Here is a 27,055-nt window from a genome sequence, read left to right as displayed (position 1 = left end):
TTGCAGAATACATAATATTTTTATCCTGATCTTGAATCAAACTAGATTTCTCAACTATGGTTGAGATGATGATTGAGATTTTCAAGAGAGTATGTAGTTCTCTGTTGAATCTCACTTCTTGTCACCAGAGGTTTTGGCAAGATAAGGATTACAGTCTGAAACCACTAGAAATTGCAGGTCAGGAAATGGGTGTACGGTCTTGCAACGTATAGTGTCAAACACAAGTCCTGAGTAACTGAGTTTAGTAGAGAGTCCATCCTTCTCAGGGAGTGTTGAGAGAGAAACCATGAGAGAGGTGTTTGTGGATGGTGAACACCTTTCAGAGTTTTGTTTTCAGCTTTTGTGTGTGATGGTTTTGCTCAAAGCATGTGAAAAGCAGCTTTTGAGTACCCCAAGGGTGTGACTCATGAGGGCGATGAGCAATAGTCACCGGGTTTTCATCTGTCCCCTTGCTTTGGGCAGCACATTCTGCATCCTGTTTGCTAGCAGCTCTGTGGCTGCTTATCTCAGAGCTTCCTTGAGCCTCCTCTAGTGTTCTCTTCCACCCACTTTGGAGTATTCAGAAGAAATAAGATGGTTTGCATCTTCTGTTTTTGCTGGGGTGGTGATCCCAGCTCCCAGTGATGCAGGAGAGTGTCCTGGGGGATGCCCCAACTGCATCTCCTCAAGCTGCTCTGCCTTTAAGTCACTTACCCAAATCACTGTTACTAGCAACTGTTCTGGCTGAAGTGTGTTTGAATTGCTCTCTAATTTTCTCTGCCACCAGGAAGAGGAGGGAAACCTATATAAGAATGAATAAGCTACATCCTAAGCTATGGAATAATTGACAGTATTTCAGAGTTAGTGTGTAAAGTAAAGGTGCTTTTAGATACCTGATTGAAAACGAACCCATAAATCCATAATACAATGTGTTCTTAAGTCCTGCACATTTTGATTCATTTAAAAATTACAGACAGTATCTTTTAAAGGTCAAAATAGTCTAGTCATCATAATTGCTAAGTAGCCTTTTCTGAAGTAAACTCATTAATACAATATTAAGGTTTAATTTTATGGGAAAAATGAAGACACTATAAGGCCTTGCAATATATTTCTTCTTCTTCCAATATAATTTTCTGAAGTAATAATAATAAAGATACGTTTCTAAAGTAAAATATGTCTCTGTTTTCATTTTCAGATTTCAAACAGTTCTGAAGTACTTGGAAAATGAGTGTCCTTCTCATTGAACCCTTTTATGGTGGTTCCCACAAACAGCTGATGGATGTCCTCCAGGAAGAGCTACAAGAAGATTGTGTTCTCTGCACACTTCCAGCTAAGAAGTGGCATTGGAAGGCACGGACTTCTGCTCTTTATTTCATGCAAACAGTGCCAACAAGTTCTAATTACAGGTAAACAAGGGATTGAATAATTTCTAAAATCAAATTACAGAGATGTCTTCAACCAGGTCTCTTGAGCTTAACCCTTGTGTGCATGCAAGGGTGTATGTGGGAGCAATTAGAGACTTGCAGTGGGCAACTCAGGTTTTTCTTCTTGGGGTATAACTGGGAAATTACATGTTTTATTTAGAATTTCCTAGACTCTTTTGTCTTGCATCTCCAGTCCGTGAGAGTCTCTCAGTATCTGGATACCTGATGTCTGCACATGTATGTGCGTCTCTTATTTGAAATTTATCATATGAGCTCAGTTATTCTGAAAGGTTTAAACTGTACTTCACAGATTAGGCTGAGATGGCACAGATGTGAACACTGCAAGCTTCCTCACGTGCCCTCCCATGTATCTATTAGCAAGTCTGATTTATCAGTGTCCTGCTCAGGCTGACCTGGAGGATTAAGGGAGCAGTTTTATCTTAATGATGGTCCGGTTCCGTAACATGGCAGCAGCTGTGGGTGTCAATTATACATTTATGTAAGTGGCAAATTTCCAGCAGCTAGAACCTGGGCTGATAAAAGCAGGCTATTTAGGTCAACAAGATAGCTATCATATAGTGAGAATCAGTCGCTCCAGAGCCAAGCCGCCTCTAAACCCAGCAGTTTTGCTTGGCCTACCTGATCAGATGAGATGTGGCGAGGTGATTGTCTGGAGCAGTGAGATAGAGCCCTGCTCAGAGCACGCAGAGCCTTGTGGGGGGACTGTACACCTTCAGGGGGAGAGACTGTTCATGTACAGGGTTCTTTTAGCTGCTTTTCAGCAGCAGAATGAGCTTCAGCAGGCCTCTGAGCACACCTGAACGATGTGCCAACAAGTTGCAGTTCAGAATTGGGTCTGGTATTTGTTACCTTGAGTGAGTAGGTGCTTCCTGAGGAAGGAATCTCATTTTTCTAGAGTAGATTTGGGCTGTAGAAGGCTGCATTTGCTCAGTGCTAGCCAGCACAATGCCTAACCCATCTTGGAACACGTAGTGTGTAAATGTACACCTTTTCTGTGCCTGCTTTTGGCTCCCATTTAAAATAATCTCCCACCCCAAGCCGAATGTTATAATTAATTTTCCCTGCTTTGTCTTGTGCGAGGCATTTAGCCTTGGTTTCCTCTTGCTTTCTTTTTGCAACAGTTTTGTTTTGGAGGAGTGTACATGACAAACTGTTATGTAAATTTGTCTTGTATCACAACCACATCCTCCAACGCATCACAATGTTATCTGTGTTCCTTCAAGGTCAGCAGCCCAAGCTGTCCAGCACTAACTGTATTAAACTAATCAGACATCACTCATAGACATACACTTCATTAGTTTAACTTACAGTTACATTGACCTAAGATAACTTAACTCCAATTTGTCAAGTAACCCACATCTTGGGGAAAGGGGGGAGGGAGCGCTGACAAAAAAACCAAAAAAAAAGCAAAATCCCACAAAAAACCCAACAACCCAACAAAAAAACCTCAACTCAGCAGCCTGAAAACTCAGTTGAAGTTAATAAACTTGCAATCTGTCATAGACTTATGTGCAAATACAACCTTTATTGACAGCAAATAAATGTGATCTAACCAATGGAGCATCTTAAGGAGAGGAAAGCGTTTTCTTTGCTGGTGCTGTTCGGGTTGGAGCGGAGGGAATCAAACAGTCAAAGTTGACAAAGATGGGATGGTTAAAATAGAATTTGTACCTTGTCCTCGAAGGCAGCATAAAATTTTAGGATCAAGGGCTGATATGGCTGGTGAGAGGAAAACTGATTAGAGGTACCTTCTACTTTACTTGCACATTTTTAATGTTTGTTTTGTAATTGAATGTTTCGATTATTCTATTAAATTGAAAGTATAAGTGTATCAGACTGCAACCTAGTAAGGATGGCTACTTTCCTATTAGAAAAAACCATTGAGTAAAATTAATGTTAATTCTGTTATTTCTAAGCTTTCCAGTAACCACTGAAGATCAGCTTCCCAGGTAGTAGTTTGCAAAGACAAAATTCCACTGCAAACTGGCAGGACTCTGTGTTTAGAATTGCACATTTAAATATTTCAACCTTCTTGTGAGGTCGTGGGAAATACCAAATTTGCATTACTTATAATATTGACATTATTTACGGAAAAAACCCCTTTCTTTTATAAGTGCTTTTCATAAATGTGACATTTTGTAAATACCTTGTTTTTATTTGTGTGTTTAATAATGCAGAAAGGTCACGGATATTTCAAGTGCAAACACTTCTGATAATGGAGCTGCCTTACTAAATCTTTATGTTCAAACTGTACTTTATTTCAAGATCCTGGTGTGTGTGAGAAGTAATACTGATGCCGTTAAGTCTGATGTTAGATACATTTTAGAGTAGTGTAGGTGTGTTTTAAAGGACTTAGACTTCTATCCATATAAGCTGATCTTTGGGAGGAAGAAGGTTTGTTAGTTTAAATGTGACAGTGAGTTAAGGAGCAGTCTTAAAAAGTGCTTTTGAAACAAAGGATGCAGTGCAGAGCTGTAGATGTTAAATTCAGATACTCTGCAGTGAGCAGAGAGTTTCTGTGATGAACTTGCTAATTGTTTTATCAGCGAACAGACATGTCCTCCCTTGAGCAAGAACTAAAGCTGAGTTGGTAACAAACAGGGCATTTAACGTAACTTTTGTGAACTGTACGGCTGCTCTCTTGGTGTGCAGTACCATCATGTTCTCAAGAACGTGGAGATTTCCCCAGGACTGTCACAGGGAGAAGGTGTCCTCACCCTCCACAGGGAGCACGCGGAGCTGTTACGGAAGATACCGGACACTCAGTGTTTGATCTGCAGTACTGCGTGGATTTATATTAATTCCCCAATGCAAAGTCTGTGCTGCATTTCTCCAGAAAAGTGTTGCTTTTCTGTTCTCCTGGCTTTGTTGAGCAGTGTGTTAAACCAGCTCATGTCTTCCTTCATCTCCTGAGAGGAGCATGGGAGTCCTGAGGAACGGGAAGCCTGGGCGTGCAGAGTCCCTTCAACTTGGAAGGCCAGAAGGAGAATATGAAGGTGGATCACTTGCCTATAAAATTTGAAATGGTCTCATAGATTGATGTGCAGCAGCCACAGATTGAGTTTTAATTGCTGTAGAGTCACACACAATTTTTCCTTAATTAGAAAGGAGGTGTTTGGATGTTGTGTTTGTACGAGTAGTTTCATTCTTGTGGTGGTAGTTTCCAAATCACAGCATTTGAAATGCACTGAAAAAGGGAGGAATTACTGTCTGCTTTCTCTAGACAAGGCTGTCAACAATCTGAGAGTTTTGTGAGCAGTTGGTGGGATATTATCTTCTTCATTCCATCGATTTGGAAGGTCCAGCAGAGCCTCCTCAGGTTGCTGTCACTCTGCAAAACTGCTGTGTTCACTGCTTTGTCTCCCAACTTCCTTCAGACAGCTTCAACTCCTTGATAAATGTGGATGTCTGATCTTTAGCCTAAAGTTGTTTTCCATAGCACACAGTGACTATTTTGTAATTCTAGAAAATGTGTAAAAAAAAAAAAAAAAAATTAGCCTTGTTTTTCTTCTTGACTCAAGGATAGTTCTCAAATTTGAAAATGCTGTTTCACAATTTATTGAAAAAAAAAGCTTTCATTTTTCTTGTAGCTATTTTCTTTCTTACAGTGAACAATCTATTAAATTACAGATAGTAAAACACTGGTATGACACATTAGATGAAAGGAGTTTATAATTTAGGAGCTATCCTCTACAGAAAGTGATTCATACCCCCAAAAGTTAGGAGTGTAAGACTTAGATCTGTAAAAGAGAGTGACTAAATTCAGTGTAGCTTCCAGTGTGTTTTAATAGCACTGCTAGATTATTTTAAATATATATATATATAAATATTATGTATAACATTCAGTATTGCCCCCCAGGTAGCTGTTCATATGAATAAAGATTTTATTTGTAACAGATTCTAGCCCTGAAATACCCCTAGGGTCAATGTTAGCATATATATACCCCTTGATATCTGACAGCTATATTTTAAAGACAAATTCTGTGCTTTTTACATTTTAGAAAAGAGAAAACAAATTATTGTTTTCAATTAATAGAGCTCTGAAAAAACCCCCAACCTGGAGGTGTGGTGTTCAGCAAAGGAGAGTATATTTCAACAGTATGTAATGTAGATGTGGTTGTTTTTTGATTTTGGGTTTTATTTTTAATATTCTATCGAAACTACTAGATTTAAAACTGTTTCAGTTCTGATTCTTTTGTTCTATTCTATAAGGAGAAAACACCTTATTATAGAGTGAAATCTTTATTAACTGGTGGGCTGTGTCCCCTAAATATCTTAAAACCAGCAATCTTTTAAATTTTTATTCCTGTGAGTAGTTCAATCCTACAGAAAACATAACACTGTGTGGATGTGTGAGCATTTGCAAACTTGAGGATTTAACTGCTTTCTAGATATTTTGTTTTCAGAAACATTCCTGCATGCCCTGGAGGAGGTGTTTGAGGATGTGACTCAAAGCAGGGCAGGGCAAATTTCATTAAATCTGAATACACAGATACCCATTTGTGCTGGAAACATCTGTGCCTGTTTACATCTTTCTGTGGAATACTGGAAATGTTTATATAATCTTTGTAGGAACTGCAATAATGTGTCCTGCATTAGAGGCCTTCCTTGAATTTGGCCCTCATAATTCTCAGGTAAGGAATGAATAAATTGTATGTATGAGTAGTACATTAGTTAAAAGAAGATAACCCTTTACCTACAAATTAAAAAAAAAAGTTAATCTGATACTGTTTGGGATTTTTTGGGCATATTTTATGGTGTTTGCTTCTATATATAGGTGAATAAACATAAATCCCATTCATAGCATTAACTACTAAGAGTGTGTACTTTGATGTTACTGCTCAAATTCATTGCATTTGAAGATGGGACATGGCTCATCTCTTTGGAATTACTGAATAATTTTCTGTCCAAGGTGGTCTTGGTTTCACTGCATCTTTGTTGCTCCATGTGTTTCAACTGCAGTTCTGTGTGAGGCACAGTGGAATGTGCTCCTAGAGCTCCCTTGTGCTTTGATGAGCTGGTGTAAAGGCATGAATGTATAAGGTGACCTAATGTAATATCCAGTATCCCATAAGGACAGGGTTCAAGTCTCCTAGAAACACATAATCACAGCCTGTGTTGGTTTGCAGGTGACCATGTTGTTCCAACCCCTCTGCCATGGGCAAGGGCACCTTCCACTAGACCAGGTTTCTCCAAGCCCTATCCAAGCTGGCCTTAAACACTTTTTTGATTAAAAATACCATGTGGGTGTAACTCACTAATGGGTACAAATATCCACATTCTCACCTTGCTGTGGAAGTGCCCAAAGGAGGGTGTGGGAGCCACTGCTTCACCCAGCACTCCGCTTTTCCGCTCCCTCTCTGAACAAAGGGTCATTACTTCTTTCATTCCATTAGTGCTAAACTTGCTCGCATTTTTTTCCCCCTCAACAAATCGTTGGAGTTCACCCAGGTTAGTTCACACGGGCTGGTGCAAACGCACACACGTTTGTCCTGCCCACGCTCCGAGGGAGCTGGCTGGGAGTTCGCTCCGCTCCGGGGGCCAGATGGCCGTCCTAGCACCATGTTGAGCCTAAACCAATAAACCCTACTGAGATACGAGACACAGGCACCATGTACTGAGCTAAAACAACTTGGTGACTTCTGACCAGAGCTGGCTGGTGTCCAGCCAGCTTCGAGTGTAAGCAGGGAGAATATACGTCCATATGGAACGGCACGAAGCTCCACCACTTAGCACAGATGATGCCCTCCACTGCTGTAGCCCTGGATAATAGAGAGTGTCCCAGCCTGGATAAGGGGTGTGAAATTCTCTCTGCTGAGGGAGAACTTGGAGGCCATCTGATGCTGGAAAAACGTAACATGGGAATGCATGTGTAAAACTGGGTTTTGTTTGATTTAGGTTAAAATTGCCCAAAGCCTGTTCTGGAAACTTCTCCTGAAAATGTTATTGGTCAGAGAGAACTTCTGAAGGGGAGTATATTATCAAACGGATTTGAGAATGATTTTTAACAGAACACTAATATAAACCAAGGTGTTAAAAGTTAACGAAGAAAAGGTTTAGAATCTATAATTGGTTTGCTTTTTTTTTTTTTAATGGGGAAGATAGTGTGAATAAAAGCAAATCATTAAATAATTGGTAAAAAGAATTTGATCTGGTAAAAAAACTTAACCCAGTTAAAAAATGAGGTAAAAAATTAGGGAAGGTCTAGAGGCAAAATAATTTCCTATTGAGGATAACAGCACTGCTGTTGTTTCTCTGCTCACAACCAGACTGCGAAAATTTCCTTTTCAGTATGATGGAGAGAGGCTGCCTGAAAAGTTTTTGTGAAGCCGATGAAGGAGATGAGGTGTCCTTTTGATGCAGATGAATTCTCTTGTTCTGAGGGGGTCAGAAACAATACTCTGGTGCTCGAAAGTCCTTGTACAGCACCATGATTTAAGAACAAATGTTTTTATTCTTAGCTCTGGCTGCTGAAAAACTTGGAGGGGGCGATCCAATAAGAACAGCAAAAAAAACTTCTAAGAAATAGGACAAAAAAATCTCCCAAGTAAACTACCTGAAATTTATTCAGGCAGACAGCAATGTGATCTTAAACATTCACTTTGCATTAATCAACTTTGCCTCAGATAAAATGCTGGCAGATGGTAGCTATTCATTTTAAAAGTGACAGGTTTTCTTTACGTTTTTGTGTGGAAACCCCCACATGCACTCTTCCCTCCAAAAACTTTACTTGGTTAATTTGTCCAACATGCTTTTTTTTTTTTTTTCCTTAAATACTCTCCCATTATTAGGCAATTTCACAATTTGGATAGTTAAAAGAGGGTTTAACTGAGTTTAAATGCAGGCTCCTTCCTTTGAAGTCAGGGGGAGTGTATATATGGGAGCTGAGATTTGGCAGAAGTAAGATGGGAATGATGAAGACGATGCAGGGAGAGGTGCAGGGCCGGGAAGGACACGGGCTGGGACTGCTGGGTGATCTGTACAAAGTGCTAATGTGAAATGGCAGTTGTCTGTTTGATGTGTAAAAGATTTGCTGAAATTCCAGCAAAATATTCTGATGAGAGAAGGAAAGAACAGTCTGGGTTTTCAAACCCTAGCATGTGTTTTCCTTTATGTTCTCAAATGCCGGGTGAAATCCTTATTTTTCTTTCTAAAATGAATTTTATGAATCACCTGGAGAATTGATATTTACATTGCTGGCAGTAAAATGTAATGAAATTGTGCATTATGATTCAGTATTTCTGCACTTAGGATTTTAATGAGGATTTTATCTGTCCTTTTAAATGGTTGCTGTGTATATATTTTATTTCTAGATTAGTTATGGATTACATTTCTGTTTCCAAATAACAAACATATACACTACTATATTATAAAGAATATGATACTTTCCACAATTCATTGTCATTCCAGCCCATAACACTAATTTGATCTTCCAAAGGGAAAGTAAAAAAAGCTTTAGTTTGCATCTAATAAAGAGAAAAAATAATGATTTTTTTTTTTTTTCCTTTTTTTCGGTGCTGCTTTTTTTTTTTATCTCAATTTTTTTTTTTTTTTTAGCTAGGAAGTAAATATTATATAAACTTATATATAAAAATTTTGTCAGATACTTGCCTTGCACATGATTTAGATTTATAGCTTTATGTTCTGGTGAAATAAATAACTAATTTTCGTAATGAGTACTCACAACTAGACTGGGTTTTGTGAATTGATGCATAGTGAAAAGGAATTTTACATTGTACAAACTGATTTTAGCAAAGTAATTTTGGGAGATGACCTACCTTAACACTATTACAAATATATATATTTTTGGGGGTGGTTTTTGGTATGCTTTAACTTGACCCAAAGAAGTTTGACAGTCTTGGTTCAGGTAGTTGTGACAGCTCAGTTTCCAGTCTTCAACAGACCAAGAATCCAGAGGTCTTTCCTTACCTATTTCAGCCCATGTGCCTGTACCTGGGAGCCAGCTTGGATGGGGCTTGGAGCAACCAAGGTTCCAATGGCAGGGGTTTTGGAAGTGGATGATCTCTAAGGTCCCTTCCAACCCGAACCATTCCAGGATTCTTTTTTTGCCTCTGAGGGCTGTTAGCACCTGCTGTGGGTATCCGTGAGTTTCAGTGCGGATTTTGAAGGCACTGACCAGGTCCATGGTCACTCTGGAAAATGTGCCCAAAGGTGTTTTCAGATTTTATTTTCTCAATTCCTCTGGGATTACAAGACTGAATGTTCCTAAAACAAGGCTGGAGTCCACTGGATGCTCTCCAAGGGCCATGATGTCCTGGTGTAGTTTCAGCCAAGGGACTTAGGCCATAATCTTGGAGCCCACTCTGGTGTGAGCTAAGGCACGGTGGGTGAGGGTGGTTGTGGATGGATGGTTGCTTCATAAAGGCCATTATGTATCAAACAGAAATGCTACCCTAAACTGACACATAAACCATTTAATTTTGTAGATTATGATATCGTTTCTTCCCTAAATAAGCAACACATACCTAAGCAGGAGTTTGATTACAATCTATGTGCCAAATTGTGGTGCAATGGAAAACATTTAATTTAGGATCAACTTCTGACTCCCTCAAACCACAGTTTGATCAATTTATTTCCTCCTCCTCTTCCCTTTTATACGTCTCAGCCTAAGTATCTTGGGAATGGTACCTGTTATTGGTAGACTTCGAGTCATTATGATGATAGATTTAACTTCCCTTCAAAACAAATATTAGGAATACATACATTGTGTCTATTAATTGGAATATCTTTGATGAATACAAAGCAACTGAAAGACTTTTTTTTGTTCATCTTTCAGTAATGCAGACTTCCACCATTTCCTTATTCCCTTGGACAGTATTTTTCCTTTCTTGCCTTTGTCCTTTGTCCCTGTCTTTTCCTCCCTTCCTCCTGCACATTTACTCTGATGGTCCAGTGGACACAGTCATTTTAAAGAATGCTTTCCATTTCAGAGCGCTGACTGTTTTTATTGTTTATGTTTATAACCTTGCCTTCTTGTTCATCATTTTTTTGTTTCAGCTCTCTTAATTTCCATTTTACTTGTTGCACGCTTGAACTTCTATTTCTGTCTAGTTGCAACTTGAAGAAAGAATGAAGGAAACAGCAGTGGCTACAACATTGAAAGCAAATACATGACTTTCTTGTTGCAGAATTACTGGAAGAATTTATGCCTTTTAGCAGTATTTCAAAGAATTATATGGGGAAAAATGTATTTAGAGTGGAGCTAAGGGTTTCTCTCGCACCACCTTACCTGATGTAACTACATCAGTCCTTTAAACTAGTGATTTACCAAATGTTTCAAAAAGAAAAGGTGTAAATTATTATGGGTAGAGCAATAGAAAATTTACTTCAAATTCTATTTTTCTTGCAGTTAAATGGTATTCCTATTGATTTCTGTTATCATGTTTTCTTTGAGTGCTAATACTTTTTAGCATAGCATACTCAATGTAAAATGATGTGTATCTAAATAGAATATGGAAAAATCTGCATGTATTTAGGTATTATGTAATAACATGAGAAAATTCCTGAACATGTAATTCTATGTATATTATATATGGAAAAACTAAAAAATTGAAGGGGAGTGATTTGAGAACATCTGCAATTTTTTATTTATGTAAGAGAATATCCCATTTTTAATTAAAGATGGAATTTAAGAATGATAAATGGGACCATTATCTAGTAACAGTTAGTTTGCAGGCATTTTTTTCCTAATGTTCTGCAGATTGCTGCAGGTTTGACAGTGCCTTTGGCTTTTGTGAGCAAAACGCATTTCCTACTCATGGCAGAAGAGTTGTAACTCACTAAACATGGAGCAGTGATCATGCATAGCGACATCTCTATGCTTAAACCCTGAGGAATTGAATTATTTTAAATTATTTTTAATGCAGAAATTTCCTGGTAGTCAATTTTATTAAAAACTTAACAGTTAAAAATTTTATCTGCCAAATGAATTTGGAGAAATAGTGCTAAAGATGCTAAAACTATGCAAGAAGAGGAGATGAATTTTGGGGGAGGTTTTGGCAGGTTTTCGAGGGTTTTTTTTTTTCTTTTGTTAATAGAGTGACCATTTTCTTGTTCTTTTTTTTTTTTTTTTTACTTTACCCCTTGAATTCCTTCTTTGTTGTCATCATCCTAGACTGAAGTTGGTTCCAATTTATTGTTACATCCTCAAGTCTTAGCTGTAAAGCGTCAAAGTGGGAGGAAAAAAGGTGGGTGGGTGCTTTGGGAGGAACTTGAGTTACCATCAGGTGTGGGACAGCTGTTGGTATTTGTGACGCTCAGTTATCCCAGGAGCAAATTTTTGGTGTCCTTGTGTTTCTCCATGACTTTCACAAATCTTCAAGGTCCTGACTGGGGAAGTTCACTTGTGTGGAGTCAATTGACCATTTTGGTTACTGATGACTCAAATGATGTTTTCCAGTTAAGAGACTTTTTTGGATGAGGACTTGATTACAGAGCCCTCATCTTTACCTCCTCTAGACTTTGCGTTGCCATCTACTCAAGGTGAGATCTGGTTTGCAGCAGAACTTGCTCTTCTGAGGTTTAATACCAGCCCTGCAGAGGATCCTGTGGGCCTGGCCTGGTCTGGAATCAGTTTTCAGTGGTTTCTGTGGCTGTTGAGGCATTCAGGTCTGAAGTGCTGTAAACACAGACCTCAGGTCTTGCCCCCAAAAGACAAAAGATCCATAGGCAGGAATGGTAGGGAGGAGTGTCAGAAAAGAGTAATTGCCACAAAAGAATCTGGAAAACCAGAGGCTAATGTATTTATTGAAAATTGCATCATGAGTTAGAGATAATAAAACCTACATTTTCTTTCATTTTTTTTTTAACATGGAGCAGAGAACCTAGAGAGTGGTCTTGCCTTGAAATAATACTCATTCTGGTGTAAACATACTGGAAAATACTTTTATATAGTTTTACATTTCAATACAGAAGAAAAATATTAGATTTTAATTATAGACTCAGAATCATTAGGGTTGGCAAAAACCTCTAAGAGCATCAAGTCCAACTGTTAACCATGCTATGCTATGATGAGTGGAATATAAATTCAGCATTAAAGTAAGCATCTGTACTTGAAAAATCCTAATTTCCAATGCTAACAGCTGCATGGAAGGTCATTGACATTGTGGAGTGCGTGGGGTCTCTGGGGCTCAGCGTGTTTGAAGTCAATATTTATGGTGCCTCTGTACCTCCTGTCATTAGCAGGAGGTTTTCAAGAGACTGTTCTTAGATTATATTTTGCACATGGCTCTTGTTTTCCTAGATACTGATTGGAAAAAAGTGAAGGATATAATAGTTTTCCTGTCTGCTGATGGGTGATGAGACCAACATGTTGGGGCCATGGGTGGAATTGGGGTGAATGAATTGGTGGCAGGGAGGGAGTTTGAGATGCTTGTGTGCTTCCTGCATTTTTAAGGAGTATAAAGGATATTTCAGCTGTTGAGATGAAGCTCAGCAGCTGCTCTCCAAACTCCTAATGGAGCCAGGGGCCTGAGTTTTCTTTATCTGCAGAGTTTTCCTCTGGTCACAGATACTGCTGGGGCTCCCCATTTCTCTTAACCCATAGTTCTTGAACGGCATGGTTGATACAAGGGAATAATGAGAATGTTTTTTATTGGATAAAATGGGATTTGGAGACAGTACTGTTGCTTGTTAATTGTTAGGTACACGCTAAGACTCTGAATGAGGAAGAGGAAGGTGCAAAAGCTGTGTGCACTGAGCAAATGCTTTGCAGTGCAGCCAAACGCCTTTGCAGCCACGCTCTGGGTTGTTACAGCATCACTGCGGTATTTGCCTTCCCATTATCTCTTCAGCTCACTTTTCCATGGTGTCTGGTCCATGCATATTTTATTTTGTTTTTAAATTTATTTTTTTGAATATTATTTTATTTATTTATTTTACCTTCCAGCACGGGGTTTAAAACTGTAACTTCATTGCTGCTTGTCCATATAACATCTTTTATTTTGTCCTTAAAATCCAGAGGGGTGTTTAGTGTGAGCAGTAGTGTATCCAAGGTAGAATATTTCATGTTTTTGCAGATTGCCACTATTACATGCCAGAGCAGGCTTCTGACCATGAAGCCCAACCACGTTTGTTCTATTAGCTGCACTTCAGAAGTATTTGTTTAGTTTTTTCCTCAGATGGATAACCAGTATGGAACATTCTGTCCACAGAAGTCTTATTAAAGAGGTTAGAGCATCCTGCTAATTAGAAAAAACTAATTAGGCAGATTGTTGAGCCTGTAACCAGAATTTTATATTTTAATGGATTTTGAAATGCGGTGTGCTCCCTTTTCCTATTGTAAAACACAATTTTTTTCTTTTAAATGTCTGGGAACAGTCTTTTTGAGGAGGTTATGCATTTAGAATAAGAAAGCAGTAACATTTTAATTTTTGAATTTATTAAATAAACTCTAGAAGAATGTATGCTGTAAAATTGGTGAAATCATTAATTCATACCAGCCTTTTATTGTGGCAGAAAAAATTGTTTGGTTACCTTCCTGTTGGTAGGCTTCAAGTTTAACTGCCCCAAAGAGGAGTTGAATTAAGTTCATGTGAATAAACAATATAATTTGTGGCTGTGTTAAAATTAGACTTAGATGGTACAGAACTCACAAATTACTCTTTGGTACTTCAAGCTAAAATTCATTGACCGCTGTTTCACTGAGCCTTGGGAAGTTTATCATATTCGAAGCTGGATCCAGTCCATTTTTGAGTACTCTTGTAGTGCTGTTAGAGACTTTTGGTCTGGAAGCTGAAAAAATGAGCTCGTTCTCAGCTGTGGAGTGACCTGGAAGCAAAACCATTGGGGTTGGTTGGGTTTGCATAGTTCACATCTTAATTCCAGGTCTGCAAGGAGCCATGTGGAAAGCGAGGCATGTTTGTGGCTGGGGACAAAACACTGGATTTGAGAAACGTTTAAAATATATATATTTAAGATGACTTTCTCTCTAACATCTACTTTTGAACTCTCTTTCAACTGTGCCCTGCTACAGACTTTAATTAGTCGTAACCTTTTTTCAGGCTTGTCATTCTGCATTTTGCAAAATGCTCTGGCTTGTGGAGCAGCCGTGTGGCTGGAAGCCGTGGGCAGTGACCTGCAGTCTGTGTCAGGCCCATCCTCTGAGATGTAACTCAAGGTACAGATGTTGCAGTTGGTGAGACGAGGTTGGCGGCCATCTGGAAGGTGGCCATCTGCTCCTTCCTGCAGCAGCAGAGCACCACGCTTTTGGGGGCCCCTGCCCCTTCTTGTCACAACCTGAGTCAAGATAATTCAGAATTGCCTCTTTGAAGCCTGATTTGGGAATATTGGCTGGCCAAGTGCTTGGCACTTAAGAGATGTAAGGGGCTAGGAAGGGTAAAACAAATACTTCTAGACAAGATTTAGAAATGAGCTGTATGAAAGGACTTCAGTAAAGCAATGGAAGCTTAAGGTATGTAGCACAGGTCTGTAAATGTGAGAGAAACCATGGAGCAAAGGGAGATGCAGCTTGCTATGCTGATAAAAAACAGATAGAAGTGTCCCATTGGAGCATGGGACTTGCTATTATTTTGCTTCTGTCTGTACCACTTGAAAACAGAACTGTGGATACAGGAACTGGAGGACGGAGCAATTAGGTCCCTTTAAGGAAAACCTTCCTCTTCAGTCCAAGGAAGCTAAAAAGAAGGCAAAAATACTGCAAGACTGTTTTTGTGGTGTCAGCCCTGCACCCCTAGACCTCCTATATTTGCTGGAGTGTCAGCTCTGGCTTTGGCTAGTCAGATTTGTGTTCAGCATCTGTGCTGACCTGGAGGTTCACACTCTTCCATGCTCCTGCAGTTCAGTCTTCAGCCCGAAGCCTGGGACTATTATCAACCAGACAGGTCTAGGTAGTTAGCATGATGTCATGTCTCTTCATCAGTTTATGGAACAGGGCTGAAATTTATGGCCATAAATATTTTAAATTGTTTTTGTTTGGCTTCTTGGGGAGAAGAATTTCTACGGGTGAGAGGTTGTTTTGTAAGAGGCTCCACTCTATGATAGATCACATGGATGGTTTCAGTACATGGGAAGCTTGTACCCCTTCAGTGTCATAGGTTGGAATTGTTACAGGCACTTAACAGCTTTACAGATTCTTGTTTAATTACTGGTCATTATTCTGAAGTGGATGACTCATTTAGCCTGCAGTGATGGGAGGTGTTCAGGCCCTCTATATAATTCTACACATACATATTTTTGCTCCTAAGCACCACAAAAATGTCTGTTTTCCTCTTGTATGTCTCATTTCCTGGGGTAATACAGAGAAAATGGATCTGAGAGGGGCTATGGAATGAGAAAGGGCATGTTGGGAACAAATTTGCGTCAATCTGGATGGCTCTCAGTGCACACCTGAACTCTGCCGTTCAGTTCTCACTTGGAAGGGTGTGTAATACTGTAATAAATTAACTATCTATTAGTCCATTCTTCTATATTGGTATTTCAGATTAGAAAACTGGCCGGACAACATGAAATTCAGTGTTTAACAATGTTCTGGCGTGGTAAAGTGTTAAAATTAACATTTAAACTAGTTCTGGATTAGCTGTCACCAGCTTTTCTGTCCTCAGTTGAGGCTGTGTCCTTCACTGTAACATTCCATGTGTCCTGGTGAAGGCCCGTTGCAGAAATAGAGACTTTGAATTTACCAGGCTGCATCAAGAGGCCACACTTGGTCTTGTTGCATGGAGATCTAAATAAATTTGCATTGATCTCAATATATGGGGATGTTTTGAACCTTGACTTTCTAATGCTTCACAGTTGGGTGTTTTTTTTTCCCTGCTTTGTCAAGGAGGATGACTGTAGTAAGACCATGAGCTGATTACTCCCTGTATTAGATAATAATTTCTTAATGTGGGAGGGATAGATGTGAGTACTCTTGGAAAACTCTTTATGGAATAAGGTTTAAGCACTGCTGATAATAGGATGCGCATTCCCTTTCATGCTGAGTCAGGCAGAGCTTGGCTGTGTATCCAGGACAAAAATCAAGGAGGTCTTAGACACACTTGCAAAACATGTGGTGACTCTGCTGTCTTAAAAATTGTCACTATTGCTGTGATTGCATTGTTACTTCTGGATTTTAGGTGGGCAGTAGTTGGAGTTTAATTAAAGACCAGCCCTACTTCCATCTAGACTCATCTCTGAAGTGTCTCCTTGTTCCCCCGCATCATGTGGTTGCCTTATGATGTTCCAGCAGCAAATAATTCTGAATTTGACCTAAAATTTAAAAAAAACCTTGCCTGTTTTAAGTGTCCATGTCAGTGGTAGAGGCTGCTGGGTGCAGGGGGCAGAGGGAAGATGAGTGGTGGTACAGGAGGGACGTTGGGGGTCCTGATGCACAGGCACTGCATCAGTGACCGGATAATCCTGGCTTTTCTTGGGAGAAGCCCGAATCATCATTAGAGATGAAATGTCTCTTTTGGATGGAAAGCTAATGTGATGGATGGAGGCTTTTTCTCACCAGTGACATTTAAAAAAGGAACCAAAGGTTTTTGGGGGAGGCTGTTCAAGTTTGTTGAAGTCTCTTCAGTATGGAAAAATAGGGACTTAGGAATTAGAGTTGGCCTTGTAAGACAAGATCTTGTAAATGTATTTTTAGGGATTATTTTTTGTTTGGTTGGTTTTTTTTTGTTGTAAAATCTTTTTCTGGATTATGTAACTAAAGGCAGGAGAAGACACTACAACTCTAGTTTGTATTTTATGGGTTGCTCTGAAGGATAATCTGGAGGATGTTTGTGGGGGGAGTGGTAATGATAGGAGGGATAGAAATACTGACTTTATTTTTAAAATTTTTCCTTAAGGTTCTGAATCTTCTTTCAATTGTGTAAGCTTTTGAAAACATTCAGGTTGTTTTGTAATGGTATATTCTCAATGTTTGTTCTTCTAATATTGATTGGTGAACTATAGAATGTCTCTACTGTCATTCCTAGCAGCTTTTCATAGAAACTTTTCCCTCAATTAAGTTTATATTTAAGATGCTTTCATTTTGAAAGTCCTTGAAATTAAGATGAAGTTTATTTTTTTATTTTTTTTTCAAATCTTCCCCTGTGCTGGCATATGAATGTGGTTTTGCCCTAGTGGCACTTCCCCATTTCAGATTATTTTCTACCTCTGAATATTATGTGTTTTCTTGTTCAAGTGAATGACAAGATGATGTATGACACACTTGAGATGGTATTGAGCAGAGTATAGTTGGAAAATTGCAGTGATAATTTTCTTTTTACATCTCAAACTTACATGCCATTGAGGGGGGAAAAAAAAGGAAAAAAAAAAGAAGTATAACAGCAATTCAACAAAAAGCATAAGGGGAAACCTAGAAAAATTACAGGGAAATTTCCATAACAGATACACAAGTAATGCTGCTTTAATAATGATTTCCTGTCATGAACTATTTTTATCACTTGCCAGCTCTCTGACGTGGCATTCTATTTAACATTTTTGAGAGCCATGTTTTAATCAGATTAAGCTCAAGGAAACCGATAGGTATCTGTTTGGCTCATGACTTGTGCTTCTGTTTCTGATTTAGTCACAAGACTATTGTTGCTGGAATCTTTTAAACCCCATTTTGCTTCCACTTGCAGCCGGTGTGTGAGCCCGGAGGTTGAGTGCCAGGGATTTTCATGATGCACACACACAGGGCGCGTTATGGAATTATTTTGTAAATTTAAGAAGACTGATACAAACTGTGTCTTTTTTCTCATGTGATTAAATAGCTAAAAATAACCATCTATTTTTAGTTTCAGGCGTTGTAATGTTTCTTAGGAACACACTCACCCAAAGCAGTGTGCTAGGAAATGCTTACCATGAACAGTTCTACATTCTGATCCACTTAAGAAAAGCAAAAATCCTTAATAAATGGGGGTATTCTTGCATCATTTTATGTCGTGTGCAACATAATGATGCTTTCCATGCAAGAGATATCGTGAGAATAAAATATAAACACATATCTTTTTAACTTGGATATTTACACGTTTTTCAGTCATTTTATTAAATGAAAAACAGCAGAAAAGTTTCTAAGCAAAACTCTTATGGTCTCCAATATTGTGCACATCCTGAAAATTTAGGAAATTAGGGAAAAAAAAAAGGTGCTGCATAACATTTGGGATCATGGTTGTGCTTGGGTATTAGTGAATTTAGCACCTCATTTGGTGGTCTCAGCATCTTGGAGCATGGGGGAGGACCAGCAGCCTGGCTTTCAAAAAGCTGTCTATTTATGTTTTCCTAATTTCCAGAGCAAAAAACCCCCCGTGTATTACATTTCTAATGACCTCTTTTGTCTGTTGCAAATGCAGAGAGATTGTATTCAACAGCTTGGTTTGTGTGGTGTCTTCCTGCAGTGTATTATTTATTTGGTTGACATGCTTGAAAACTGCGAGCGTAAGAATTAATAAAGGTTATTAGTTACTTTCCATAATAAAACTAGCTGACCTTTAAGAGCATTATACAGGGGCTGTCTAAGTGGAAAAATGACAGAATGTGTTTTTATTCTGGTAGCCATTTCGATTACTAAATCTTACAGTCACAATACAGAAACTACGCGTGGTGATTAAATGTGGCTCTTGACTGTATATTTGCAGACAACAATGAAATAAGTGGAATTTTTGTGTTCAAGACAGAATTTAACCCCTCGGTAACGGTTTTGCCCACATCTTATATTTGGTTCCATTTGAACAACACAGGGGGGGAAAAAAAAAAAAACAAACCAAGATGCAACTTAGTTTTCTAAAAACGAGTGTCCTTTGGAAGAGGCAGTGCCGGGAGTTGGCTGTGGTTTTTCTGGAGCATGATGATGTGCAGATTCCTGGAGCAGCCTGACTTGGGTCGCTGTCAGGCAGGTGTGATGTACACCCTGTAGCTGGGCACATACAGCTCACTCAGCCTGGTAGTCTTTAGTCATCTCAGTTTATCTACAAGTTTAAAGGGAAACCCGCCATACAATCCAATATTGGAACGTGAAGTGCACACACCCACTTTTACTTTTCAGGGGGGAACAGGATGCACCTCATTTCCAAAGTAGCTGTTACAGCAAACTTCCGTAATTTTATTCTTTTTGTATTCAATAATGACATTTTTAGCTGTGCCGTTATCTAGAAAAGATTTTATAAAGGCTCTAATTTTTACTGTCTTTTTGAAACATTGTTAATCTATATAATGACGATAGTATGGCTTGGATTTCAAGTGAACTTCAGATCTGCTTGTGCTGCTTCATTGTACTTTTTCAAATTTTGACTAGGTCTTATAACATTTGTTGAAATCCTTACAAGATATTCATCTATTTGTAGCATCATATAGGTCTGGCTCCCCATCTGTCTCTGTTTTTCATGACAACGAGGCTCTGGTACTTTTTTTTAAATTTTACTTCTTATTCATTGAAGCCCACTGTAATGCTGTTTCTATCTTAGTTGTTTGTCCGTTAGCTTTTACTGATCATTTGGGATAAAATAAAAGATTTCTTCATAGGGAAAAATATTAACCAGCTATCAGTGAATTCAGTTTAGTTAGGTTAGTTTTTCTACCTTATGAAACTGAATGTAATCAGCATCCATTTATGTGCTATTAAATAAATAAATTACTAACATAATGTGGTGCCAAAAGCTAAGAAATATTGAGGGAAAAAAGTTCTTAAGTAAATTATTTTCTGCTAGGCCATATTTATTACGGGTCTCATACAGCTTTGATATTTTAAAAGTAAAGGTATGATTCTAAGGTTCAGATTCCCTCCAAATAATCCTTATTTAACAGGATATCCCTGAGACTTTTTTCCCTCCCCCTCCCCTTTTTTTTTTTTGTTTTTTTTTTTCTTTTTCACTATTGGCAAGCCTGACTGAAACAGTCTCATCTGGTTTAACTAAAAAATCTTTGCATTACTTGGCGGTGGTTTCTTTTGTACGTGGTGCTTAGAGCTCCTTGAAGCTGGAGCGCACAGGAAATGCAAATCATGCAAATCATCCTCGCGCTGACGATGTACAGTGGCGTGATTGAGCAGCAGTACGTATGGCTCGTGGGCTGACCACATGAAAGGGCTCATTTAAAGACCAGATGAGCCCAAGCTGGCTTAAGTTAGACTATGTGTGAGCTTCAAAGCTTATAGAATAGCATCCTTTTTAAAAATAAATTTATTTTATTAATAACACCTGCGCCGAGTTCTTAAACAGTGAGAACACGTATAGATGAACATTACGTTGAGTACAGGCCATGCTTAAATCAGAAGGGCAATGTTGTTATTTTTTCTTTTTTTGTGGAAATTCAGGTATGCATTCATATGGGGGGAAGGCAATCGCAGTCTAATGCACTGCAAAAAAAGTTCAGTTCGTGTCTGGTGTACATAAAACCCAACTCTTTTCTGCCTTTCAGGTAAAAATGAAAATAAATGGAAGATAAAAGGGAACTTTTTCTCTGCAGCAGGGTTAAGAACAGGCTTTCTGTAAGTGCTTTTGAGTGCTGAGAAGAGAGAGGTTGATTGCTGGCTGCTTCGAATTTCTTGGTAACTGAAGAAAAAAAATGCTGCATATTATTTTTCATACTTCTGAAGAGCTTTTTCAGTAGTTTCAGGATGTTGTTTTTCCAATAAAGCTGAACCCTTGTGCTGCGTGACTCTGGACCTTGAAGGTGGTTGGGAGAGCGGCTGTGGTGGGAACACTGGGCTCCATCAGCAACCTTTGAGATGGACCTATGGGCACAACCTGGGCAAAGCCACAGGGGAAAAATACTGGTGGAATAATAAGCCTTTTTCATATTAATCTGGCAATAAAATGAGAGTGGATGGGATAGGTAACAGTGTCCTTAAAAATATTCTTACCTTTGGTAGTATCAACATGGGTGGCTCTCTTTCTTCTAGTGAGAGTCTTATTTCTTACATGTCTTTTTTGTTTTATACAACCCTCATTCCCTTTCCTTTGGATGTTTTTAAAAGTTGAGATTCATTCAAATAATGTAACATGACACAAAGCTGGAAAATGTCAATCTTGGACTGTTTCTGTGTCATCTTGTTTAATTTTTACTTGAAACAGTAGCCCCGAGGAGGTCTGCGGTGGGACTGGGCAGGACACTGCACTCCATCACCCTGACGGATGTAATTTTGGCTTGATATTTTTTTCACTAGTTCCTTGCTCCTTCATTTTGTTCCTTCTACTAACACACAGGAACAAGAGAGAAGGAAAGAATGAATTTTTTATATTTTATCTACTAGACTGCTTCTTTCTCATGAAGTCAATCCACAGGTCCTGGAAAAGGAGAGAGGGACATTTCCCACAGTTTATTTTTTTTTTTCCCCACTCTTTAAACACTAATTATATTCTTCTCCTTAATTTCATATTTAAGTCAAGGGGAGCATTTCACCCCTTCCATATACCTGCAGGTTGGTGCAATGCCCACTGTGCTGAGCACATGCAAGTGGGGGTCATAGGGCTCAGTGGGGAGTTTTGGGTTCAGCTGGGGCTGAAATGTTGAAGTTCCTTCCTTCTGTGTGGTTTGTTCATTTATTTATTTTAAAGGGGACAAAAAAAAAAAAAAAAAAGTGGCTAAAGGGATGGCATCCTGAAACCATCAGGGAAAGGAGTATTGTGAATAAATACTGTTTTCCTAAACCTGTGATCCCTTACAGGGAAAATTTGTGAGGCTTCTGGGCAGGTGTTTATACATCAAGCACACAGTTTGTGTTTTAATAGAAGAAGCAATTTAAATCAAAGATAATATTAAAATATCTTTCATACTCTGTGTAAGAAATACCAAGATGCAGGAGCTAACAGAGAAAGCAGAAAAGAAATTTTACTACTTGTATCTATAATAATTTAATATAATTTAATATTCATTTCAGTGTTTGACAGGAAGTAAAGATTACTTAAATATTTGTACCTAAGAGCACAGGGCTGTATAAAGATCTTTAAATTTCCAAGTTAATTTGTTTCTTCCAGCAGTATAAAGAGATATATACAGAAAATTAATCCCATATGATTGTACAGCTACCATTGCTCCAGAACTTTTTGGAAATACTTTCCAAAGAACATCTCCAGTCATCTTGACAAGCAGCTTGACTCAAGTTTCCTTTTCAGGAGCTCCTGAAAGGTTTTATGTATAGTTCAAAGGCATTGCTGGAAAAATGGTGTTATTTGGAGACCTTCACCAAAACTACTCTACTTTGCTCAGCCTTTTCAGATATGAAAGCTCCTTGCCCAGACATCTTGAACAGATTTTTAGTTTCTGTCATGGAGAGATGCGCAGTCTTTTTTCAATAACAAATTAGCTCTTGTCAACAGTTTTCTTGGCCACAGTTTAAATAGCTCAATTCAGAATGTTTCATAGTTTTATGGTGGATTTTGCTAGAAAATATGTGTGTATATAGTATTTATGTGTCATGTATCTGCATGTGCATGCACGCAGACATCTGTGCTTGCACATCTCTCTGGGAGTGAAGATATGAGATCTGAAAATGCTGAATCACTCTGTACGCTTTCACAAAGATAATATTTTGGGAAACCTGTCAGGTACTGTGGTGAGCAGGGCCCATAAGATACATAAACAGTTACATAGTCTTACATGAGCTGATTAAATCACTAGACCATGATATTTGCTTATCTAAACTTTGGCTTGGGCTCCTGACTTCTCACTGTGGCCCTGGTTCGCTTGGTGGCCCTTGATAAGCAAGCCTTGGCCGCAGTTTCTTAAAGATTAGATAACATCTGGTATGGTGTTCTATCTTTTTAACATATGATTTCAACCCCAGAGAGACATATTTCTCTTTTGTGTTCCTGGGGAATAATGGGAATTTAATTTATCATTAAATAAAGCACTGGATGCTTTATTTAATGATAAAAAGAATTCAGAAGTAATAGTTGCATATGAGATGTGCTGGTAACCCTGTCCCTGCCCGGCTCCGTGGGGCCCCGCGTGCCCCCACAGACGCACGGGTGGGTTCAGTGTCACAGTCAATACCAAAGAGTCCAGAAGGGCGTTTGGGTGCATCCTGGCAGGAGCATTTATTGCTGCTACACTGTCCAGGGGTGCAGAGGCAAATACCAACATGAGCCCAGAACTCACAGTTTTATCTGGGGGAAAAGGTGGGACCAGGGAATGGGGGCCAATGGGGAAGCTCTGGGGGAGTGATGAGGGGTGGAGGCTGACAGGCAACCGGGGAATCCAAACTGGGATAGATGAACAGAACAGAACAATTCATCCTGGGAGAAGCCTTTCTGGTCACCCTAAGGTAAAGTGGTTCCTGTGGTTCTAGGGACTTGTCTTACTGAGAACTCTCTGTCCTTTGTAGTGTATGTTCACCGGCCACCACACGCTGGGAAAGCATAATTTGTGAAATATATGGAAGCTGGAAGTATTTTTATTAAATTATTATTTTATTATTGGATTTTTCCATGTGGGGAAATACCAGCATCTTGCAGTGTTCAGGTTTGAGTTGCTTACTCAAGGATCAGATCTGTGTTGTATCAGTTGATCAAACATGACCGTAAATGTCTAATGTTATTAACCCTGCAAAACTCTCAGCCAGGAGCTGGAGAAGAAAACTGGGCAATGGCTTAATTTCCATGGCTGTTAAATTCTCATGAGTTTGACATATTCTCTTTTTCTTTGAATTCTCTCCTGTTTGTCTCAGCTCTTGCATCAGTCCCTTACATCCCAGGTCAGGAGCTCCGGGCTGCAGAGCTGAGACCCTTTATTTCCTTCTTTTTCCCTGGTTGCATTATAAATAAAAACCCTGTTATGATAGCATGTGAAATAAAATGGTAGGACATCAGTATAGATTATCCTTAAAATCATGTTATGGACATGGAAATAAAGCAGCTTGTGGTGTATGCCAGGCATGATGCAAGTGATAGTAAATAAATATATGACTGAAGGGTTCCATTCATTCCAAATGCTCCACTTTGTGATCTTTAGCCATGTTTGTGGAGAAACCTTTCTTAAAGCACTTAAAGCTTAATTCAGAACAGACAAAACAATTATCTTTTGAAAGTCTGATGAAATATGTTTGGCAGCTTTTGAATTTAGGCGAGTGTTTGTCTCACTTCTTTGAAATCTCACTTCAGTCGGTCGCTCAGCCATTTCGGTGCAATCGTTCAAATCTGGTAGCGAGTGTGGGCTTTGCTGAGTTACAGAAATGTTATAATCAGAAAGTGGAGGGGCTCAAAATAGTGTGCAATACACAAAACCTGACATTTTCCTTATTGATGTGCTTTTGAATATCAGCTTACCTGCTGTCCCTGTGTTTTTGATGAAGTGTTCGTTGATAAATCCGTGTAGGAAGGCGTTTGTCCCTCCAAAGACAGGTCTGGAAGCCCTTAAGCATTAAATTATTTTAATTTCTTGGGGAATGGTAGTGTCGCTTTATCTCCTTTGAGTATAAATGATGAAGGTTTATGCACCAATGTGTGGCTGTTTCTCATAGGAAGAGATGGCAGAAGACTGGCACTGCACGATGTAGTTTTATAGTTGAACTATGTCATGAACATGGAGCAGAAATATTTAAATTGTGGATCTGATTGCCACTTCACTGAGCACATGGAATAGTTTGCTCGGCTTATATTAAGGCAGGAAAGTTGCCACTATGCTGCAGCAACAAATATTCTAGAAGTGTGAAGGGCATTTGAGAGAAATACATTTTTTCCCTTCGTATTTTTTTTGTAATATTTGATTAAAATACATTTTTTTTAAAATACATGTATACTCAGGACTTTGAGAATTCTCTTTGTGAATATATATTAAAAATCACTAAGTTATTCCTAATGTTCTGTAGCACTGCCTGCTCCTGACAAACATCTGATACGGATCATATGCCTCTAAAAAGAGAAGTTCCTCGAGCAAAATATCCTCATGAAAACAGGTTGGAGATACTCACATTCTCTCGCTTGCTCTCACTCGCATGTTACATTTTGGCACATTGTAGGAGCAGGTAGCATATCTACTACCTGCTGTTGAAAGTGTTGAAGATACTGAATTATTTATTCCATCTTCTGCACTATCCAAACTCGTTTTGGGTAGTTTGACACATCTCGGTCTTCCATATGGATACTTCATGGTGACAGAGTTGCCAGCTGCTCAGGTTTTATGACAGTCTGAGTTTTTTCGAGGGCTGTATTAGTTTTCTGGGAAGAATCCTGCTTTTCCTGAGGGTCCTCATTCTTAGGCAGTAGTTATGCCTTGGGCTGATGCTCTGGAGTGGGAGTTTTTTAGGAAAATTAGCTAAGAGATTCCATAAAAATAATTTTTAAAGGACTTGCTGTTCGTAGATTGTGTGAGATCAGAGCTGTGGGATATTAGAAAAATGTGAAAGCTATTTGCTAAGAAAGCTGAGTTCTGTTTAGTGACAGTCTTCAGATTCCTTTAAAAAAAAAAAAAAAAAAGTGTTTAGATATCAAGGTGCATAAAGCAACATAAAAACCAATCTGAAATACTTTGGAGAACAGAATTTTCAGGGCACTTGAAATGTAACCCTAAACAGTCAGCAAAGCTTCCCCATGGCAGGGGATTGAAGCTTGATGATATTTGAGGTCTCTTCCAACCCAAACCATCCTGTTATTCCATGATTTTCTCTGCAACTGTGCAAAGTGAGTGGGTCTTCTGTGGTTTTAAAACACAAAATGTGGAAACCTGAACATTAGGTGAAGATTTGAGTTTTTATTTGCCAAAACTTACTAAAATAATGGAAAATCAGCCGTTGTTCTACTTCATGTGAGCATCTCTTGATATAAACCTTTTTTAAGGGAAGCCCTGAGTGTTGTGGTGGATCTGTGCTGCACTGGGTTTGATTCCTTTTTTGTGGGATAAATCACCCTCGCTTGCAGTGGGATCCATAGATCCATGATGTTGACTGTTTCCTCTGTGCCATCCTGGATCCAAGCTGACACCAGGAGATGTGAAGTTACAATACTCAAAGCTAGCTGTTCAGGTTTGCTGTTGAAGAGTAGTTCTGTGTAGCCCTAGGACTTCTCTGTGCTGCTACCACCCCTTGGCCATATTGCATTGTTCATGCCAGGCATTTGACATGTTTGGCTTCTCTCCAGAGTTGGACAGATAAGATACCAAATTAAATTAATTTGCAGCCTTACAACCAATAAATAATGCTGCTTAAATGTTACCTAATTGAGTAGAACATCAGTTTTGCAAGCAGTTTTCTTTAAAAATGTCATTTCATTATGCATCACTGCATCCTATATATTTACCTGTGGTGAATTTTTTGCCTTCAGTCACTATGTCCTCTATTTATCTTGCTTCCCACTTTTTCTTTGCTCCATCACAGCACCTATTTGAGCAGAGTTAGTCTGTCCATCTTATATAAACCAGCAATAGCTGCTTTTCACTTGTGGGTTATTCTGATTTGCTTATTCTCTGCTCTAGTAAAATTCCTTTGCTTCACTGTTTGTTGCTGATGGAATTTGAGCGAGGAGGACAATGTGGATTCATGGTTTCTCCTTCCCCCCATCACCACAGCTCTGACTGCTTGGTCCTGACCTCTCCCTTCGTGGGAACAGAGAGGCCAATGTAGCCCATGGTGAACAATCTGGCCACTAAAGTAAAAATGTGCATCTGTCAGTAATTAATTGAAGCCAAATTTAATTACAAATCAGGGAAAAAAATAGTACCACACACACTTAATAAAATTCAAGAAGCTT

At 38.9% G+C, this 27,055-nt stretch overlaps 1 protein-coding gene across 16 annotated transcripts in view; it reads left to right on the top strand.

The window, feature by feature from the left end:
- GTDC1 (glycosyltransferase like domain containing 1) overlaps positions 1-27,055 on the top strand; it is a 200,639-nt gene that overhangs the window by 52,329 nt on the left and 121,255 nt on the right. For 7 of the 16 annotated variants that reach the window (XR_007204642.1, XR_007204641.1, XR_007204643.1 and 4 more), the window contains exons 1-2: positions 1,175-1,385; positions 20,790-20,859. The exons of 1 other annotated variant lie outside the window; for it this stretch is intronic. Coding sequence is in view for 12 of the 15 variants with exons in the window: in XM_048308682.1 (XP_048164639.1) it covers positions 1,259-1,385; positions 20,790-20,859 (197 nt within the window). In the remaining 3 variants the exon portion in view is untranslated. Of the gene's footprint in view, positions 1-1,174; positions 1,386-20,789; positions 20,860-25,179; positions 25,267-27,055 lie in introns of those variants that run through there. 8 more of the 16 variants (XM_048308680.1, XM_048308687.1, XM_048308676.1 and 5 more) reach the window with 2 other exon arrangements.

This window comes from Corvus hawaiiensis, chromosome 7 (genome assembly GCF_020740725.1).
Source record: "Corvus hawaiiensis isolate bCorHaw1 chromosome 7, bCorHaw1.pri.cur, whole genome shotgun sequence".
Taxonomy (NCBI): domain Eukaryota; kingdom Metazoa; phylum Chordata; class Aves; order Passeriformes; family Corvidae; genus Corvus; species Corvus hawaiiensis.
Note: the sequence above shows the minus strand (reverse complement) of the source record. Positions and strands in the feature narration are given on the sequence as shown.